Consider the following 21,613-nt stretch of genomic DNA (forward strand, 5'->3'; position numbering starts at 1 on the left):
TCCCTCCCATTTACCCATGCAGGGCGTCCCTGGGGGCAGGCTGTGCCTTAGCCTCCTCTCCAGTTATAGTCTATAGCCGGGGCCCATTCCCCCCACCCCTACCCAGGCAGCATGTATTAATCGCTGCTAAAACAAATCGTTTTCAAATGTTTGGTAGAAGGCCCAGTGTTTGCACCAGGGCCTAACAAAATATTTTTTACAAGCTATCCAGTTGTGATTAGGGCTGGGAGAATTTAATTTCCGTGGCATTGATAATAATATTAGCCTAATTAATGATGTTGTTTGACTTTGCTCAGCACTCTGTGTACCTTCTACACAACACTAGCCAGCCGAAGCTGTGGCTGAGTGCTCAGCCATCTCCATCTCGCCCCGTCTCTCCAGTCCATGACGACTGCACACATTTCATGAACCGCTAGATGTCTAATCCCTCGAACAGATTCTGTTCCTGGAGTCTAGAGAACTTTACTCTTTTAGGGAGAAATTACTCTGAGTCTGGCATGTTAAGAATACCTAATGAGTTATATAAGTCTATTCCTATCACTTCCAGCACCAAGCCTACTCTCTCACTGAGTTCTTACATTTCAAACTCTTTCTTCAAGGTTATTGTTAATGAAAATGAGACAAATTAAACACACATTTTTTTTTATGACTCATTAAGGTAAACAGCAGTATACTGGGAATAGCTTAGCATAATACATAACTTCAGGTTTGGTCTCACCGACACTGATAGACAGACAAACAATTACCACCATAGAGAACACGGAGGCACAGCGATCTTGACCCTCCCTGGCCTCCTGTAGGCCCTGTGAAGTCCACTTAACTTTCACTCATTATCTCCTTAAGCGATGAAGAGAAGTCCACAATGGAGAGCACGGATGGTAAGCCTCGTTGGATAAGCAGGTGTTGATCTATGCAATTACAATGACACATTCACTGACCTCTCGGACCTGTCATCTTAGCCACAGACGGACCACCCAGGACCCCCGAGTGGTTCTCAGACATGATTACGGCTGGGATCACAGCCAGTGTGTTGACCCCTCACCTCTCCCTTGAGGTCAGGGGTCAGAGAGAGGTGGTCATGTGACTCTCTCTGGCAGGCACAGCGGAGCTCTTTAGCAGGCTTGGTTCGGGAGGAGAGAGAGAAGGATGTTGGTGAGAGTAGATTCCTCTGGGAGTTCTGTATGAGGGGTGGCTGTTTCCAGTATGCAGTCAGTCAGTGCCATGACAGGCCTGAGCTATGAAGAGCTCAACTTTCTCTTTGCAGTAGCTTTTAAAGTCTGTTCCTGTGTACAAGTGCAGCCACAGAATATACATTTGGCACAATCAAAACAAAATGTCGCTTTATGTTAAAGTTGAAAGCTTGGAAATCCAAGGTTGATTTTACCGGTAATATGACACAATCATGTTTTGGTGGATTAGTATTTCAAAACAAGAGTCATATACATTTCAAATTATTTGTGTTGCAGAAGTCAAGGGCAAATTTTAGGTGAAAGGTGCAGTGAAAATGTGTTGTTTTACAGCACGTGTCAAACTCATTCTACGGAGGGCTGAGTGTCCGCGGGTGTTCATCCTCCCTTGACCTTAATTCATCAATCAAGTACACTGATTAGTAAGGAACTCCTCACAACTGGTTGTCCAGGTCTTAATTGAAAGGAAAACCAAAAACCAGCAGATACTATGCCCTCCGTTGAATGAGTTTGACAGCCCTGTTTTACAGGGTCAGTCATAGTAGTATCGCACCCCTGGAGCAAACTAGGGTTAAGTGCCATGCTCAAGGGCACATAAACAGATTATTCACCTTGTCGGCTCGAGTATTCGAACCAGCGACCTCTCGGATACTGGCCCAATGCTCTAACCCAGGGTTTCTTAAACTTTATCAGCTCGAGATCCAAATGAGAAATTGACCGTACTCCTGTGATCCTCCAACAAACCAAATTAAGAAGAAATAGTGTTTGATTATATATGTATTCTCATAACTGGTGACCCACCTCCCACAAACTCAGGGCCCACTTTGGGTCCCGACCCATAGTTTAAGAAACCCTTCTCTAACCTCTAGGCTATCTGTAGACCAACTGTGAATGGCGGTGGTCTTTCTTGGCCTCTAGGATGGACAAAGCAAAAGGTGCTACTGCAGATGAGAATGAAAGACTAACTCAGTGAAGACTCCATCCAGGTTGGCTGAATTCCGTTTCCATGGTGAGTTTTGTGAAATCATAGGCCGTGGTGATTGGACGGACCGATGGCTGGACAGTGACGCATTGGCCAGGGCCATTAGCTGAAGTGTCGTCCCAGTCTGGCCTGGCGGTAGTCCACTCTCAGCTGTACGAAGGCGTGCAGAAGGTTCCGATCCAGGTTGGTGAGCTGCTCCCCGGAGCAGACCTGTTTGAGGTTGTCTGGGGCAACCACCAGGAGGTTACACAGGGCGTGGAGCGTGTCAAAGAGCTGCAGCACAAGAGGAACCTGGGGGACAGACAGTGAACCATTAGGAACCAGAGGATCCTGGGGGACAGACAGTGAACCATTAGGAACCAGAGGATCCTGTGGGACAGACAGTAAACCATTAGGAACCAGAGGATCCTGGGGGACAGACAGTAAACCATTAGGAACCAGAGGATCCTGTGGGACAGACAGTAAACCATTAGGAACCAGAGGATCCTGTGGGACAGACAGTAAACCATTAGGAACCAGAGGATCCTGTGGGACAGACAGCAAACCATTAGGAACCAGAGGATCCTGGGGGACAGACAGTAAACCATTAGGAACCAGAGGATCCTGTGGGACAGACAGTAAACCATTAGGAACCAGAGGATCCTGTGGGACAGACAGTAAACCATTAGGAACCAGAGGATCCTGTGGGACAGACAGTAAACCATTAGGAACCAGAGGATCCCGTGGGACAGACAGTAAACCATTAGGAACCAGAGGATCCCGTGGGACAGACAGTAAACCATTAGGAACCAGAGGATCCTGTGGGACAGACAGTAAACCATTAGGAACCAGAGGATCCTGGGGGACAGACAGTAAACCATTAGGAACCAGAGGATCCTGTGGGACAGACAGTAAACCATTAGGAACCAGAGGATCCCGTGGGACAGACAGCAAACCATTAGGAACCAGAGGATCCTGTGGGACAGACAGTAAACCATTAGGAACCAGAGGATCCTGTGGGACAGACAGTAAACCATTAGGAACCAGAGGATCCTGTGGGACAGACAGTAAACCATTAGGAACCAGAGGATCCTGTGGGACAGACAGTAAACCATTAGGAACCAGAGGATCCTGTGGGACAGACAGTAAACCATTAGGAACCAGAGGATCCTGTGGGACAGACAGTAAACCATTAGGAACCAGAGGATCCTGTGGGACAGACAGTAAACCATTAGGAACCAGAGGATCCTGTGGGACAGACAGTAAACCATTAGGAACCAGAGGATCCCGTGGGACAGACAGTAAACCATTAGGAACCAGAGGATCCTGTGGGACAGACAGTAAACCATTAGGAACCAGAGGATCCCGTGGGACAGACAGCAAACCATTAGGAACCAGAGGATCCTGTGGGACAGACAGTAAACCATTAGGAACCAGAGGATCCTGTGGGACAGACAGTAAACCATTAGGAACCAGAGGATCCTGTGGGACAGACAGTAAACCATTAGGAACCAGAGGATCCTGTGGGACAGACAGTAAACCATTAGGAACCAGAGGATCCTGTGGGACAGACAGTAAACCATTAGGAACCAGAGGATCCTGTGGGACAGACAGTAAACCATTAGGAACCAGAGGATCCTGTGGGACAGACAGTAAACCATTAGGAACCAGAGGATCCTGTGGGACAGACAGTAAACCATTAGGAACCAGAGGATCCCGTGGGACAGAAAAACCATTAGGAACCAGAGGATCCTGTGGGACAGACAGTAAACCATTAGGAACCAGAGGATCCTGTGGGACAGACAGTAAACCATTAGGAACCAGAGGATCCCGTGGGACAGACAGTAAACCATTAGGAACCAGAGGATCCTGTGGGACAGACAGTAAACCATTAGGAACCAGAGGATCCCGTGGGACAGAAAAACCATTAGCGTTCTGCTAGGAGGAATAAACAAAAACCTTTAACTAGGCCAAGAGGCATTTATTCAGTATCATTCCTAGCTCTACATGATGTCAACTGTTGCTACATGCGTAATGATGCTAACTCTGGTGTGACCTCTCACCCGGAAGTCCTTGGCACTTTTGCGGTACTCGGCCACATCGCAGATGGCCAGCATGCCTCCCATGGAGCTGTAGCTGTACTGCTGCAGGTGCTCGTGGATGAGGCGGTGGAAACGCACGCCCAGCTCCGTCAGCACTGTGTCCACGTTCTTACCATCCATGGACTTCCGCACACGCTCCACCTGCCGACTCACATACACACACACCTTGGAGCAGGCCTGGGGAGCACAGGGAGGAAGTAGGAGTCGGACTGTGTAGTTCTGGTGTCAAAGGTCAAGTGAATCAATGTGCAAAAAAATAATTTGCAACTTCTACAACTATGAAGAATTCTCTGGTACTTGCATAAAACAGATGACTTTCAAGTTAAATACAGTTGTTTTTAAATACACTGAAATTCAACAACATATTCTGAACTGCCAGGAGCAGCGTGTTTAACATGGTTTGATTCTCGCTTTGCTTTTCATAAATGAGAGCAGAGGTGGAGGCTGGGTGCAGTTCACCCCTTACTGCGGTGCACTGGATCATGACGTTGTTCTCATCTTCAGGCCTGAAGTCTGTCTTCTTCTGTTCCGTAGCCAGGATGTGCTTCATCTGTCCCACCATGCAGTTCAGTGTCCTGCAGAGAGAGGACAACACCATGACGACCACCCCTAACACACTAATAGGATACATTCACTCATTTCCCATGATGCTGTTGATAACATTTACAACACTTTGTGGTTTACTGACCTGTCTATGCCCGTGTCCAGTTTCACCTCCATCTGTTCAATCACCTCCTTCTTCTTGTGCAGGCACTCTGTCAGTTTGGGAGATGAGCTGGTGGAGACAGAAGGTCCATGAAAGGTCAAAGGCAATAAAAACCTAACACAGAACAACTTTATCTGGACAGCATGAAGCTATCTAGAGAGTTGCTACCTTTTAATGGGGAGGGGGGGGGGGGATGTGTGATTGACAGTTCAGGCCCCACGCTAACCTGATAAGAGGCATTAGGTGGTCGTTGAACTGCTTATCAAACAGGTGGAAGATGGTGTTGGCTTGCTGGACCACATCCAGGAAGTACAGGTTGGCATTCTTGGCATCAGCTGAGGGAATGGCTGTAGAAAGAGAGAAACACACCACTTTTCTTTAGAAAAAAGGCAAAAGAGAACAACAGAAGGATAGAAAGATGAATATACAACACCTACAAATGAAAAGTATCTGCTCAAGGTTTCACAGCCTTTACGGTGTTAGTGAGAGTTAGATGTACCGGAGAGGCCGATTTCCAGTGCGTAGTCGATGTGGTCCATACACAGGTGTTCCACCAGCAGCAGGAAGATGGAGAAGGCGTTCTTAGGCAGGTCCGAGGGATCTGAGAGCTGGTTCACAACACACAGAGACAGGAACTGATTTACTCTCAGCACTCTACAGGGATTTACTGCATGCAGTGTTATTGTCTCTCCTGTAGGTGGAAGCATAGCAGCCTTACCCTGTTGCACCTCTCAAAAGCGTGGCGCGTCTCCTGCAGCAGGTTGACCACCACCTCCTGGGAGAGGAAGGTCTCTCCGTGGGTGTCAATGCTGGGCCCCAGGGGCAGGTTGGTGCGCTGCCTGATCCGCTCCTTCAGCTCCTGGATACTGGGGAGGGGGGGTGCATTAAGGAAAAGGGAAGAGTGAACTCAAAGACCTTGCTATGATGAGGAGTGGAGAGATGAGGAACATACTATTTAAATCCATTTAACTATTTCATCCAACTGAGATCTGACCCCAAGGATGAACAAGAAGTTTTGGGTAAAGGAAGACGAGATGGAAGAGAGGGTCAGGGGGTAGTGGGGTAGAGGTGGTCAGTCACTTCCTACCTGCCCCCACCCTGTGGACGTTTCTGGTGGTTCTTGGAGTCGTAGTAGCGCTGCAGGATCATGGCACTGCGCGTGCGGAGGTAATCTTTCTCCATTTCAATGTAGCTCTCCAGATAGGTGGAGAAGATGTTTTTAATGAGCTTGGACAGGAAGGTGTGTTTGTCTGAGCCCAGGTTGAACTCGGTCAGCTTGGAAGCCAAGGCCGTTGTCCTGGAGACACAGGGTTGCCGCGGTTTCAAAAAAAGTCAGAATAGATGGTATGAGGTGCTTAGAGTGAGAGGTCAAAGGGCGAACAGCAGTATTACCTGGTATAAAGGTCATAGAGGTTTTTGAGGTATTGTTCGACATCAGAGCGGCGGGTTTCATCCAGTTTTTCTTTTACGTGGGCCTGGAACACAAAACTGCTTAGTCAGTCCATCAGAACTGGGTCAGAGAACTAAGACATTTTTAAACCTTGTGGCAGCTGAAGATTTGGTCAATAGGAGAGACTGTCCACTGTACCTGTAGTTTGTTCTCAAAGATGTTCTGGATGAGTTTGGCCATGACGGTCTCTGGGCTCTGGAAGACCTCTCCCACCTGCTTGTTGACCCGCTGGCAGAGGAGTGCAGTGTCTTCAAACACATCACTACGCATGTACGCCCCCTGAACACAGACAGTCAGACAGAGTGAGAAAGAGAGAGAGCGAGAGAGAGGGTTAACCCCATAGAATTAGGAATTAGAATACTAGAATGGATAAAGTATTATGCCAGTAGAAAAGATCAGCCATTTTGGTCAGGGAGTTAGTCAGCCAGTGTGCTGTGATAAGATGGTGTAAAACAATGAATTTGAAGATTATCTGCACAGTATGTTTATTAGCTGACTTACCAGCTAGTTTAAGTGGAATGATTCCATATATTTTCAATTTAACTGCCAATATTCCATACAAATGCAGTCAATCCATAGCCAGACACTGGCTGAAATCAGTTAATGATAGGACTTAGACAAGTCAGAAATGCGAAAGTACTGATTTTGTATTATAACACTCACAGCTTTCCAGGGAAACAAACATTGAGACATTTGTTGTCCGTTTACATATACACTGCTCAAAAAAATAAAGGGAACACTTAAACAACACAATGTAACTCCAAGTCAATCACACTTCTGTGAAATCAAACTGTCCACTTAGGAAGCAACACTGATTGACAATAAATTTCACATGCTGTTGTGCAAATGGAATAGACAACAGGTGGAAATTATAGGCATTTAGCAAGACACCCCCAATAAAGGAGTGGTTCTGTAGGTGGGACCACAGACCACTTCTCAGTTCCTATGCTTCCTGGCTGATGTTTTGGTCACTTTTGAATGCTGGCGGTGCTTTCACTCTAGTGGTAGCATGAGACGAAGTCTACAACTCACACAACTGGTTCAGGTAGTGCAGCTCATCCAGGATGGCACATCAATGCGAGCTGTGGCAAGAAGGTTTGCTGTGTCTGTCAGCGTAGTGTCCAGAGCATGGAGGCGCCATCAGGAGACAGGCCAGTACATCAGGAGACGTGGAGGAGGCCGTAGGAGGGCAACAACCCAGCAGCAGGACCGCTACCTCCGCCTTTGTGCAAGGAGGAGCAGGAGGAGCACTGCCAGAGCCCTGCAAAATGACCTCCAGCAGGCCACACGTGCATGTGTCTGCTCAAACGGTCAGAAACAGACTGGGTGGTATGAGGGCCTGACGTCCACAGGTGGGGGTTGTGCTTACAGCCCAACACCGTGCAGGACGTTTGGCATTTGCCAGAGAACACCAAGATTGGCAAATTCGCCACTGGCGCCCTGTGCTCTTCACAGATGAAAGCAGGTTCACACTGAGCACGTGACAGACGTGACAGTCTGGAGACGCCGTGGAGAAAGTTCTGCTGCCTGCAACATCCTCCAGCATGCCCGGTTTGGCGGTGGGTCAGTCATGGTGTGGGGTGGCATTTCTTTGGGGGGGCCACACAGCCCTCTGTGTGCTCACCAGAGGTAGTCTCACTGCCATTAGGTACCGAGATGAGATCCTCAGACCCCTTGTGAGACCATATGCTGGTGTGGTTGGCCCTGGGTTCCTCCTAATGCAAGACAATGCTAGACCTCATGTGGCTGGAGTGTGTCAGCAGTTCCTGCAAGAGGAAGGCATTGATGCTATGGACTGGCCCGCCTGTTCCCCAGACCTGAATCCAATTGAGCACATCTGGGACATCATGTCTCGCTCCATCCACCAACGCCACGTTGCACCACAGACTGTCCAGGAGTTGGCGGATGCTTTAGTCCAGGTCTGGGAGGAGATCCCTCAGGAGACCATCAGCCACCTCATCAGGAGCATGTCCAGGGGTTGCAAGGAGGTCATACAGGCACGTGGAGGCCACACACACTACTGAGACTCATTTTGACTTGTTTGAAGGACATTACATCAAAGTTGGATCAGCCTGTAGTGTGGTTTTCCACTTTAATTTTGAGTGTGACTCCAAATCCAGACCTCCATGGGTTGATAAATTTGATTTCCATTGATAATTTTTGTGTGATTTTGTTGTCAGCACATTCAACTATGTAAAGAAAAAAGTATTTAATAAGAATATTTCATTCATTCAGATCTAGGATGTGTTATTTTAGTGTTCCCTTTATTTTTTTGAGCAGTGTATTTTTTAGGCTATTTATACATAACATTTATAATTATATTACAATATTTTAGGGTAACAATAATTCTATAACAGTAATTATGATATATCCCACATGTTTCTGCCTAAGTAAAAGCAGGAAATGCATCACTTCTTTACTAATGCTTCTATTGCCATTCATTCCAATTAGAATGGTTTGTATTTTAACAATGGCTACCGTTTTCACCCCATTCTGGAACTTTGAGGGTTTATGACATAGAGATCCTATTAAATTACTAGAGGGGCTATGTTGAACCCAGACCTCAGGACTAACCTGTGGTGAGACGACCGAAGCGCTCAGGTACTCTATACTGAGCTGTTATAAAGGGTTCATGTTCAACTGAACACTGCACACTCACCTCCTGGCACTGCTTGATATATACATCCACGCAGTGTGCATAGCCCTGCAGGAAACACAGACATGTCACAATCACACCTGCATGACTTCCACAATCTAACCACCAAAAAATGACAACAAACTGTATGCATAGACGCTGAATGAGACAAGAGCATATTTGTAAGTTACAACACAACTCAAACAATAACACACATCTTCCTTTAATATGGAGACATATCAGAGTGTGTCCAGTGTTTGTGGGTCACCTTGAAGTGTAAGAGGACCGCAGCGACTTCCTGCATGCGGCCAATCTCGCCCCTACGCTGGGCCGCCGTGAACTCCTGGATCAGCTGGCGCTCCAGGTCGTGGTATTTACCTAGACACACACTCAACAGATTTAGTTGCCTTTCTTAGCATGGCTGTGTTATCACTTGTTCATCAATCAGCAACAAATGAGCATGTTGAACGCAAACACTCACTTGCAATCTTGGCCTTAACATCTGCAAACCTGTTAAGAGGACAAGGATAGAGGCATTCATCAGAGAGATATCGGACATTTAAAAAGACTCAAACCCAAAATTATATAACGTGTAGTCCCTTTAATTTGAAGTGAGTTGAATATATTCTCTCCCTCAGAAACAACAGTTAATGCAACCTAACATTGACAAAAATATTTCTGATTTTTCTATGAGATGGGCTAGAGGCAGAGTAGCAGCACCTATACTGTTTACACTATACCACAGAGATCGTGTAATGCTGCCTCCAGGACTACTCACCTGTCGAATGGCAGCTCCTGGGCTATGAGATGCAACTTCTGAATGATATCAGCAGCTTCCTTAATCTGGGAGAGGGAGAAATAGGGGGGAGGGAGACAGAGGAACATAATAAATGGACACCCAGAGAGCAGACCAGCATCTCCACTTAGGGGATCATGTTAAACCAGCCCTCCTCCACCTCTCTGTACACCACGGAGATGATAACAAGCAGCCGCTGCTCACCTGGCTAACGGCATCCACAGCAGCCCTGAGTTAGCGGCATATCCAACTCTGTATTGGTATGCCTCCTCTGAATGGGCTGTAATCCCACAGGAGCCTAAATCGCCTTCAATAATCTGTCCGGCCAGGGATATCTCTCTAAAGAGATGCCCTGTCAAGAACCGCCCACTCCCCCCACCCGACATACACACTCTGGCTGAAAACCCCAGACCTAGGACAGGCCCGCCGTCCGCAACTCCCCGGTTTCTGCAGATGCCTGCCTCAGCTAACATTATTACTCCGCTCCCGTGAGGAGGATCCAGCCTTTCTGCTCGGCAAAGGTTTTCTAAGTATCTGTCCCCCAGCCAAGATTAGCTAAATCCCATGTAAGTAATGTAGCCGTCTCTCTGCAGTCAGGGTTTAGCAGCACTTGTCTCCACGCTGGCGGCCCAGCCCTCCCTTTCAGAAGGATTAGCAGAGCCTTCCCCCTTCAGCTATGCACTCACAGCTTTCCTCTTTCCTCCTCGTCTGGAGGTATGCTCAGAAAAAGGGATCTGTCTGCAATTTCCACATCATGCCTCTCTGGAAGCATTCTCATCCCATGTCCAGCTCCCGTCTCTGAGATTGATTACTGTTTTCCCACTAAAAGGAATTCATTGAGAGAATCCCAAACTCTTCAAAAACAGCTATGATATTCTGATAATACACTATCAAATTGTTGAGGGTTGATAGGGAGGTCGCTCAGATAGTTTTGAACCCTATAGACGGGTTAGCTGACAACTTCACAAAAACAAATGCGAACGCTTCAATGGGGCAGAAGGCTTCGGTGTGTTGCTGTGATTCCGGATGGCCAGATAGCTAACAACAAGGACAAGAAACTGCCATGTTGAGAAACTGCCACATTTCAACTCATTGTACACTATATATACACAAAAGTACGCGGACACCTTCAAATTTGTGAATTTGGCCATTTTAGCCACACCCGTTGCTGACAGGTGTATAAAATCAAGCACACAGCCATGCATTTTCCATAGACAAACATCGGCAGAATGGCCTGTGCAGAAGAGCTCAGTGACTTTCAACATGGCACCGTCATAGGATGCCACCTTTCCAACAACTCAGGTAGTCAAATTTCTGCCCTGCTCGAGCTGCCCTGGTCAACTGTAACTGTTCTGTTATCGTGAAGTGGAAACGTCTAGGAGCAACGACGGCTCAGCCGCGAAGCAGTAGGCCACACAAGCTCACAAAACAGGAATGCCGAGTGCTGAAGTGCGTGTAAAAATGGTCTGTCCTCAGTTGCAACACTCACTCCCGAGTTGTAAACTGCATCTGGAAGCAACGTCAGCACAATAACAATTCGTAGGGAGCTTCATGAAATGGGTTTCTATGGCCGAGCAGCCGCACACAAGCCTAAGATCACCATGCGCAATGCCAAGTGTCGGCTGGAGTGGTGTAAAGCTCGCCACCATTGGACTCTGGAGCAGTGGAAACGTGTTCGCTGGAGTGATGAATCCCGCTTCACCATCTGACAGTCCGACGGAGAAATCTTGGTTTGGCAGATGCCAGGAGAACGCAACCTGGCCCAATGCATAGTGCCAACTAAGGTTTGTTGGAGGAGGAATAATGGTCTGGGGCTATTTTTCATGGTTCGGGCTAGGCCCCTTAGTTCCAATGAAGGGAAATCGTAACACTACAACATACAATGACATTCTAGACGATTCTGTGCTTCCAAATGTGGCAACAGTTTGGGGAAGGCCCTTTCCTGTTTCAGCATGACAATTCCCCCGTGCATAAAGCGAGGTCCATACAGAAATGGTTTGTCTTGTTGCACAGGGCCCTGACCTCAACTCCATCAAACACCTTTGGGATGAATTGGAACACTGACTGCGAGCCAGACCTAATGCCCAACATCAGTGCCCGACCTCACTAATGCTCTTGTGGCTGAATGGAAGCAAGTCCCCACAGCAATGTTCCAACCTCTAGTGCAAAGCCTTCCCAGAAGTGTGGAGGCTGTTATAGCAACAAAGGTAGGACCAACTCCATATTAATGCCCATTATTTTGGAATGAGATGTTCGACGAGCAGATGTCCACATACACTACATGACCAAAAGTATCTTGTTACTGATACTGTCTCTTTTTTGGGGGGTGTTTGACTGATGTCACATCTATGCTAATATGGCTAAAATGTGTAAGCTAGCTAAACAACAACCAGAGAAATGTCTTTGAGAGACAACAAATGCTAATTGTGAAAATGAATTTGTTTTCAATAAACATTAGAGACGAAATATAGTTTACATGTTGTCAACAATCTAAGTCAACTACGTCTGTTTTGCCCCATAGTTGCACATGCATCGTTTGTTGCTAAACAACCAACCCATCATTAGGAAACATAGATTCATTAGGCCCAGTCTACCTCGCAACTTAAGGCAATTAAGCCAGACATGAGCATGCTGACATCCATACCAGTCAATCCGTTAGCTATTGTCAAGAAGTAAATGCGAGTATATTAATCCAAATTAGCTAAAGGTTTCAATTAAAGGGATCAATTCCACAAATTAAAATGGGTGGTTACTTCATAATCCTGTTCATTAACTAATTTTAGTTCTTAATATCTTTCACTGCTGTAGTTTTTTGTTTGTTTTCAATGGTCAAACTCAATCTCTTTAGGACTACATGTGGGTGGATGGTAGTGTATGCATCCTGACCTTTTCTGGGTTGTTGAAGACATCACTGCGAAGCTCCCCATCCAGGAACTCATTAAAGTAGGTCATGAGACGCTGGGCCTCCACAGCCCTCTGCCTGGGCGTGTTCACTCCCTCCAGCTGGTCACCAAGGTGACACACCTTGGTGGCCACATAGCTGATGTGCTCGTCCAACTCCTGGAAGTGCTGGAAGGCTACCTGTATGGAGACAAAGAAGTCACATGTTTAGTGACATGATCGATGAATGTGGATAAAACAAAACATTTTCTTCAGAAAAGTGTCTGTCGACAGGAGGAACTCCTGGGGATTTGGGGTTGTGGTGGGTGGTTGAGGGTCCGGTGGGCCGTGAAGCTGACCTGGTTGCTCCTCTGTAAGTCCTGCACTTTGTGGGCAAACTCCTTGGCTTCTCTGTGACACTGGTGCTCCAGCTTCTCCACCCGCCGCTGGATCTTCTCATCCAGATGCTTCAGCTCCTCTATGTGGTTCTCAAACTCCTCCAGCAGCCTGGAAGGGAAGCAGGACAAGGGCTTTATTAACACACTGCAGGCCTACCTCACATTGGTCTAGAGTAAACACTCTATAGCTATAAGGCCCCTTACAGTACAAGCTGGCCTTCAACACTCTTCATTGATCTACAGTCATGAGTTTTACAGCAAACAAAGGGTAGGGAAAAACTGCTTTACTATATTACTAGCATGAGTGACTGAGTAATATGGGGTTAGATTTGTCCTACTAACCTTACACTCTCTCTGTTAATATTTATAAATAGCATTGGGGGCTTAATTCTTGGGTCCCCAGATTTCAGAATCTCTACAAACTGGAAGCTTCGTCAGCTGCATTTAAAGTGAGGACTGTGGAGCAAATGTTGTAAGTCAGCACCATATTTAACAGAGTTGGAAACATCCCAAAATGATGAGTATATAATCTTTTGGCTAATTCCTTAGGTGGTGGCTACAGCTTAGGCACATTGCCCATCCCTTCCCAACGCGCACACATTCCCTCTCTGTCAGTTACTGTATGACTCAGAACTTAGTGGCCTCCCATAATGCTCTGCCTCAGAATTATCTTCAATGGAGGTTTAAATAAAGCTTGCTGTATGGTTGGGACTAGAGCCATGATTACAGTGAGTCTGAATAAAGCCATGTCTTTAGTACAAGACTACCTTTTGGGGTCAAATGCCTCTGCTCCTCCTTTGGACCCTCCTCCAGGGGTTCTCCAGGCCAACCTCTCTATGTACTCGTCTGCATCAAAGGGCTCCTGTGAATCATATCATACACACACAGTAAATCAGTGTAAATGGTGTGTATCTTACATGACATGAGCAATACTGGACCTAGCTGAGGAACGCTCAACTCTGTTCTCTTATATCGAGGTGGGGTTGAGTTTTTATAAGTGGGTCACAGGATTTGAGTCACCATCATTCGATTCCTGTAAAAATGTAAATTCGGAAAACGCTTACCTGTACCTATGTTTGTCCTGTACAACTGCGGTCCTTCTGCGGTGTGCTGAAATTCTACGTAAACTGAAATCCCTTCAAAAAGTAAGCTACCTGCCAGTTCGATTCACCATAATTCCTTAATAATTTTGCCTACTATAATTAATATAAGTATCTGCTTATAATTTAATACATTTGGTAGGCCATATTCTAATTTCTGACATTTGGTAGGCCATTTGTATGTCAACTATAGTTTGATACATGCAGCTTCTCTTCTGTCATAACTTGTTACCCCAGAAGACCAAATAAAGTAGTGCTCACCAGAATAATGTCTTACATCGAGTGAATGCATTAGTAATCTAGTTAACGCTGGTAAAATTGTCTGTTTTGTTTAGTGACCGGGGAGAAAACAGTGGAAAGATTAGTCCTGTGCAAAATGTCATCAGCTTGACCAGTTTTAAGGAAATGAAAAGCTGAGAAAAATACCAAACACGTTTCTGATAAGACTTCAGTTTGGGTGCATATTTGATATGGTTGAAATACTGTCTGATGGCATAACAGTGTCGAAGATGGCACATTACACACGCATTTGCATTTTCTCAAAGAGATGCTGAAAGAAAAACATAATATTTCTCCACTGCTGTTCCCGAGACAAAATTAACATTTGTTGTATAATTACTCTGCAAGAAATGAATAATTGTCCAGGAGTTAATATTATATTACGCTACATGTGAGAGGTTAAAGGCCGACACTCAGTATCCATATTTCAGTGACTAACCCATATAAACGTAAATGAAGAATATGATGTTTATTCATGTTTACAGGGATACCCATGAGCAGGATATCAAAGGTGCATGTAAACAGCTTTTCCCGAATAAGACCTTAAACGGGATATGAGCTACTATCCGTAATAATATGCGCATGTAAACGTAGTCACTGCTTATAGCTGGGCAAGCCCATTCACAGACAGTAGTATATTATTGGGCCAACACTGGGCGTGACAAGCTAGCAAATGCAACTGTACACAATAACAAAAAACATAGTAGCTAGAATTAACATTCACTGCTGAAAAGGCTCTGTTGGTCAACATATGTAGGTAACGTTAGCTACATGTTTGACAATATCACATCAACATATCCCTGGATAAACACAGCACTGTCAACTGTATAGCGAGTGGTAGCTAGCTAGATGATGGCAGCTTCCTTTCAAAAACGCGATTTACACTCATTATAGTTATCTGGCTAGCTAGCTATAGCTAACGTTAGCCAGCTAGCTATAGCCTAATCGGTTAAACAATAGGCTGGCTGGCTGGCTAGCTTGCTAGCTCGGACTTCTCGTCATATGGATGGATAGCTAGCACTGACTTCTCCTTTCTCCACCTAGCTAACATTAGCTAGCTACCTAGAACTAGCAGACAGCTACCCCAACAATACTAGAACATACAGTTCAATTTACCTCGAATAGTTGAGCAGTCGTTGACATGTTTTACTTCGATTTGCAATGTAGAAATTGCAATTCAGGCAAACTAACAGTCGGGTATGACAGACAACTGATTGATCAACTGGATTTATGTTTTGCCCTTTATTGACAACAGTTACACAGCTCTACTTCCTGTATCCAAAGCAATACAACTCCCGTGCTGAAGAAAAAAAAAAAGGTTTGGGACTGGTCGTTGCCAGAATACACTGCGTAAAACGCATGCACCAAATGATTCTTGATTGGTCCAGGCAGTCACATTATTATAAAAATAGGAAGTACAGTTTGCAGTGAAAATAGAACGAAACAGAACCTCAATGTTAATTTGGTAGAACATCAGCCGTGTAAGTTTAAAATGAAACAAAATTGTATTATTTTTTATTTTAGGATTTTACTCATAGATGTATCACTGAACAGTCCTGGTTACCATATTTATTCATAACCTCAATCACAGTCAATAACAGTCATTCCTGGCCAAAATGGGTGTGAGGGCATTGTGGATTATACAGTAACGTTACATACGAGAGGGGGAATCTGTAGTTGTGCGTTTTTCCAGATTTGTAATGCTTTTTTTTCTTATTTTCCCTGATTGTACTGTGCATGTACTCATTTTTATTATTCTACTTTCAACACTTTGTGATTGTGCAGCATTTTGTCTTCTTCTCTAACACATGCAATACCCAACAGTGGAGCAGCGTGCTAAGTGTCTGGCCGGCTCCCTCTGTCCTCTGGCCAGTGTTGGCCATTTGCCCCTGGTGGATGGCCCCTTCCTCCTCTGGCCAGGCTGTTCTCTGTCCCACAGGACCTCACACTGTTGTCGGACCTGCGGGCTTTCCTCTGTGGGTCTGGGAGTAAGCCTGACAGTGAAGGGCTGGCCTATCGCCTGGCCATGATACCCTCTATCTTCCTGCAGGTCTGCCCCTTTGGGACCCCCCTGGACATCCCTCAGCCAGGGGCCTCATCGGCATCAGCAATGCCCTCTCCTGCAAGGATCCAGAAACACCAAGCCTAGAAAAAGGCTGCAGCATGGTGGGGCTGTGGTGAATGTAGCTCTTTCGGAGATGGTACGCTCCATGCAGTATGGAAACTGCACAGTGTCTACAGTGAATTGCAAGGTGAGCACAGTCTATGGTACAGTAAATGTAAGGCTAAAGCTTCTTGTTGCCTTCTGCTGTCTCCTAATTTTCTCAAACCCATTTGTTATTTTCCCCTTTGTGTAATCTGTGTGACGTGGAAGGGGTCCTTCCCAATGCGACGGTCACTCTCTCGCTGCGACCCAATGGCTCACCACTGCTGGATGTCCTGGTCCATCCTTGTGTGTCTTCACTGGATGCCTCTGGCCCCTACAAGTTCCCCTTCTCCCATTGGGTCTTTCAGGTCCACAGCTTCTAAACACTCCTTCATACATCAAAACATGTCATACATTGCTATGTTCATCTCACATCAAATTAAATGCTGTCTTTTCTCAGGTCCCCGTGCCACCCATCCTCCCTATCAGCTGAAGGAGTATGACAACCAGCTGCATTTGACTGTGAGGAACAGCTTTGAGTACTGTGAGGCACATCTGCCGTTCTTTAACGGGTAACCTATGGACATATCAAATCAAATTGTTTTTGTCACCTGCACCAAATACAACAGGTGTAGTAGACCTTACCGTGAAATGCTTACTTACAAGCCCTTAACCAACAATGCAGTTCAATAAATGGAGTTAAGAAAATATTTACTAAATAAAGTCAAATTCGATTAATTGTTCAGCAGTCTTATGGTGGTAGAAGCTGTAATGAGCCTTTTGAACCTAGACTTGGCTTTCCGGTAGCGCTTCCTCTAAACACAATACATAACATCTCACATTGATGACGGGCTTCCTAATGTCAACATAGTAGCTTATTACACATAATCATCACTTTTTGTCGCTTGAAATAGTGTTTCAGCTATTTTTTTAAGAAACACAACTTCAAGTTAAATTTAACCTCTGACCTATGTGTCCCTGTATGGACCAGATGAGTAGTGTGGATGTAAAGGTGAGCTCAGGACAGCTGGAGGTGTTCAAGGAGAACCTGCTGGTCTGGGTCCTCTGTATGTCTCATTGGTCTGGCGACAACATTTACACTTTGCAATGGCTCAGTTTAAGCCATATTACATGTTCAAATAGCTTTTGTGCCCTGGCACTCTTTAGGCCAGAAGTTCCCCAAGTCCAGTGAGGTGTCACTAGACAGCACTGAGTTTCTTAGGGCAGCTCCCAGGACCTACAGATCCTCTCTGCACAGACCTTACAGTCTACATCAAAGTAAGTCAGAATCTTTCTAGACAATGGAGATGCATCTAAAACCGAACAAACCAGAAACTTTTCATTTATGTTTTTCAGTTGAACTTTCGAGTGCCAGACTTGACTCTGTCTGGATGTTGTGTAGCCCAGCATTCAGTGCAGGTCTATTCCTCTGCAAAACCTTGCATAGTCACATATTTGGGTTCTAATGCTGGTTTCATTATTATGTATGAAAATAGGTGTATTTGTGTGAATTCTGAATGCACACCCTCTCTCTCCTCTCTGCAGCAACTGGACAACAGGATTCTGGTGACCAGGTTTGAAACGGACAGCATCCAACATTATGAACCCAATGGTCAAAGTACTGTAACTGAATGGTTTGTTTCTGCTGTTGTTCTTACAGTCTCGGTCTCTTCTAAGATGCAAAATGCTGTTTCTCATCTGTTCTGAACACAGACCAATCCCTTTTTTGTGAAAGAATGTGCCTTATTAAATAGAGATAATGGTTATTTAACTGAATTCTAGTAAAGAGTAGTACTACTGGATAGGCATATTGAAATTTAAAAAATGGTATTGATGCTGCCATTTTTGGAACATGTTTGGGCTACCCACTCCACATCTCTTTAGAGTGTTGCCACCCTTCGCTCTGACAGTCCCACTTCAGTCCCACCCCTCCATTAGCCGGATAATTAGCAGCTGGGGCCTTGTTGTCAGCTGGAGCTGAGGGCCTGTGGGAGACGGGGCTTGGGCTGTGAAAGGGTAAGCTGATCTGGGCAGAGTCTGTGCCACAAAGGGCCCCTCTGGAGAACTGGCAGGACTCACTGGTTCCTCCCTGTGACTGCCCTGCCTGTCAGCCAGTGGTCTCTTCAAATACCCAGCCTCTCCACTGAACCGCCCTCTAAAAAGTTGAGGCCCCAGCTGGCCAGATGACTGGCTAATTGGAGAAACTGGGTGTGGTGGCATTAAATATTACATGACAAAAATAGGTTTAGCGTAGTGGTCCGGATTCAGGTCTTAATTGCAATTTGATTAGAGTAGAGCTCATCCATGCATGGCCATGATAAAAAAAACTGTAATTGAAAAGAAAATTCATCGGCATGTCTACAAAATGTAACAAAAAAGAGAACGAAGCTGTTTACCAAGACATACTATATGTAGACCCGGTTTTTAGCAAGGAAGGCACACTGAACAAAAATATAAACGCAAATTAATTTGGCCCTAATCTATGGATTTCACATGACTGGGCCTGGGAGGGCCCACCTGGGAGGGTCCACTCACTGGGGAGCCAGGCCCAGCCTATAAGAATACGTTTTATCCCACAAAAGGGCTTTGTTACAGAAAGAAATGCTCATCAGTTTCATCAGATGTCCGGGTAGCTAGTCTCAGATGATCACGCAGGTCAAGAAGCCGGATGTGGAGGTCCTGGGTTGTCATGGTTACACGTGGTCTGTGCTTGTGAGGCCAGTTGGACGTACTGCCAAATTCTCTAAAACGATGTTGGAGGTGGCGTATGGGAGATAAATTAACATTCAGTTCTCTGGCAAGATCTCTGGTGGACATTCAGCATGCCAATTGCATGCTCCCTCAACTTGAGACATCTGTGGCATTGTGTTGTGACAAAACTGCACATTTTAGAGTGGCCTTTTATTGTCCCCAGCACACGGAGCACCTGTGTAATGATCATGCTGTTTAATGAGCTTCTTGATAGATGGATTATCTTGGCAAAGGAGAAATGCTCACTAACCGGGATGTAAACACATTTGTGCACAATATTTGAGAGAAATAAGCTTTTTGTGCATTTTCAACATGTTGCGTTTATATTTTTGTCCAGTGTATATATAATGGTCATATAGACACTGCTAGGTATGTGCACATCTGGTAGTTGAAGAGTTAAAACAGGGGGAGATTGTGATCCACTGTGAGTGTGTTCCACTGTAGCCAGATTCCTCTGAGTGCTCTATTGTCCAGCACTGGCCTCTCTTGCTGGTACAATAGCCACATTCTCACCAGGATTTCCACCCAGGAGACTGACCATGACCAATCCTCTGTCAATTGGAACCAATTGCTAACATGGCATCCTTCACCTTTTTATGTAGCAGTATGGTATGGCAGACACCAGGACCTCTGAGCCTTCCCTTTCTCCACATTGATTTGGCTTTAAGACCCTGCGTGTGTGTGTGTGTGTGTGTGTGTGTGTGTGTGTGTGTGTGTGTGTGTGTGTGTGTGTGTGTGTGTGTGTGTGTGTGTGTGTGTGTGTGTGTGTGGTGAACTGGTAAAGGGTATGTTTAAAAATGTTGCTGACTGATCTAAAGCTCTTGAGCATCCCATCCTGTTGTCAGCCTGACTTCTGAGGTCTGTGCAGTTACTGGGTTCCCACTGGCAGACATGGCATTGTTGGTTAAGTAAGGCTTTCTACATTAATGGGCTCATTTTAACAAGCCTCTGCTAGAATGCCTTGAATCCATACCATAGGCATTCAACTAAATTGAGATGCTGCAGTCTGGGGGATTTTTTTTTAAAGCAATTTCTTTTGATTCATTGACTTGTCAACTACTTGACCTAATGGAGAATAAAAAGCATCTGATTTTTAAGAAGATCATGTAATAAAGTTTATGAATGCCCATGGTCTTTCTCTTTCCATCATCTTTGTGCTCACCTGTGGAACCTACATGATATTATACAAAGCACAAAGGGGGCACTGCTTAATTTGGACCATTAGTTTTTTTTAAAGCTGTGGATTGTTTCAAATCATAAGTGTGTAGGCATATATGCCTATTTGGGTAGCCCACAATTTGTGCAGTGCAGGTAGCAATAGGCCTCGTTGATTATTGAGATCTGGCTGTCAGTGACATCAATGCATCCCAAAATGTGTGTAAGATAATGTGTCTTGAGGAAAATTTGAAATGTTGAGACAAGAAGGGGAGGAGTGTGTGACAAAGACATTTGGTACACCTCTCTCCAGAATGTGCTCAGCTCTCCAGAATATGTTGAGCTGTCTCCTGTTAATTGTTTGCACTTTTATTGTTTATTTTTATCAATTCACCAGTAGTACATTTACAGTTAACCCCATAATTTGGTTACGTACATTTCTGTTAATGCATGGATTAATTAGGCCTACAGTCATTTACTGTACTTATTCTCGCAGTGGAAACATTGTTTGCAGAGTTCACAACCTGCTCCACTTGTGAGAAACAAGTTTTGGTTGTCATACCATCATTTCTGAGTGTTGCCAATTTTTTCATTGTGTTTTGTTTGGAGCGCTCCATGTGAGCAACGAGCATCTGTCTGATTTCGCTGTCTTCTTAATGTTGATGGAGCATGGGCGCCTGAGCACGCAGAGAAGTACTACTGGCCTGCTGCGGACAAATGTAGGAAAGTGCCCATTTGGGGATGTCCGATTTCTGATTGTCTTATTAACTCACCATGACTAGAGCTGTTGCGTTACCAGTCATGAGTAATGACTGCAGTAAAATTCTACGTGGCCATTGAGTCATGGTAATCTCCTCTTATGTACTCTGGACATGTGTTAGTAGAACCCAACTCACTAATGATCATCAGGTAGCTATTGGCCTGGTACTCATGGCTCTATTGTCCCTCTAACCACTCTGACATCAATGCAAATGTAATTGAAAATCACATCAAACACTTATCAAAACAGTATCATGCTTTTAAAACTCACCTCACTGTGATTGATCAATTTGAAACTGAGTGGAAAA

General features: G+C 45.3%; 1 protein-coding gene and 1 long non-coding RNA gene across 4 annotated transcripts; one reads left to right on the forward strand and one right to left on the reverse strand.

Annotated features, from left to right (window-relative positions):
• Nucleotides 1-625: 625 nt before the first annotated feature.
• LOC110497892 (exocyst complex component 5) lies at nucleotides 626-15,869 on the reverse strand. Its single transcript, XM_036954845.2, has 18 exons — nucleotides 15,611-15,869; nucleotides 13,883-13,977; nucleotides 13,077-13,224; nucleotides 12,724-12,918; nucleotides 9,820-9,884; nucleotides 9,523-9,551; nucleotides 9,310-9,419; nucleotides 9,066-9,110; nucleotides 6,545-6,685; nucleotides 6,349-6,431; nucleotides 6,044-6,253; nucleotides 5,675-5,822; nucleotides 5,456-5,564; nucleotides 5,183-5,303; nucleotides 4,939-5,025; nucleotides 4,717-4,825; nucleotides 4,212-4,427; nucleotides 626-2,460 (listed from the first exon to the last, which is right to left on the reverse strand). Exons 1-18 carry the CDS (start codon nucleotides 15,635-15,637, stop codon nucleotides 2,272-2,274), a joined length of 2,127 nt encoding a protein of 708 aa, XP_036810740.1. The 5' UTR covers nucleotides 15,638-15,869; the 3' UTR covers nucleotides 626-2,271.
• A 14-nt stretch (nucleotides 15,870-15,883) lies between these two features.
• Nucleotides 15,884-20,518, forward strand: LOC110497893 (uncharacterized). Of its 3 annotated transcripts, none has more exons than XR_016488987.1 (5): nucleotides 15,884-15,975; nucleotides 16,545-16,746; nucleotides 16,869-17,008; nucleotides 17,101-17,212; nucleotides 18,186-20,518. It is a non-coding gene; the product is annotated as an uncharacterized LOC110497893 (long non-coding RNA). The 3 variants fall into 3 exon arrangements; XR_005037738.2 differs by having other exon boundaries at nucleotides 17,101-17,918; nucleotides 18,186-18,985; XR_016488988.1 differs by having other exon boundaries at nucleotides 15,897-15,975; nucleotides 16,319-16,746; nucleotides 17,101-17,918.
• The last annotated feature ends 1,095 nt before the right edge of the window (nucleotides 20,519-21,613 follow it).

This window comes from Oncorhynchus mykiss, chromosome 19, assembly GCF_057628025.1.
Source record: "Oncorhynchus mykiss isolate SJ-2025 chromosome 19, ASM5762802v1, whole genome shotgun sequence".
Classification (NCBI taxonomy): domain Eukaryota; kingdom Metazoa; phylum Chordata; class Actinopteri; order Salmoniformes; family Salmonidae; genus Oncorhynchus; species Oncorhynchus mykiss.

What these genes read in the sequence shown, in the direction of transcription:
- LOC110497892 (XM_036954845.2), bottom strand. Translation starts at nt 15,637, where the DNA reads ATGTCAACGACTGCTCAACTATTCGAG. An exon ending in CGTCCACAGGGTGGGGGCAG is followed by an intron (nt 5,823 to 6,043) that starts GTAGGAAGTGAC and finishes CCCCCTCCCCAG; the next exon opens with TATCCAGGAGCTGAAGGAGC. An exon ending in ACTGGAAATCGGCCTCTCCG is followed by an intron (nt 5,304 to 5,455) that starts GTACATCTAACT and finishes CTCTTTCTACAG; the next exon opens with CCATTCCCTCAGCTGATGCC.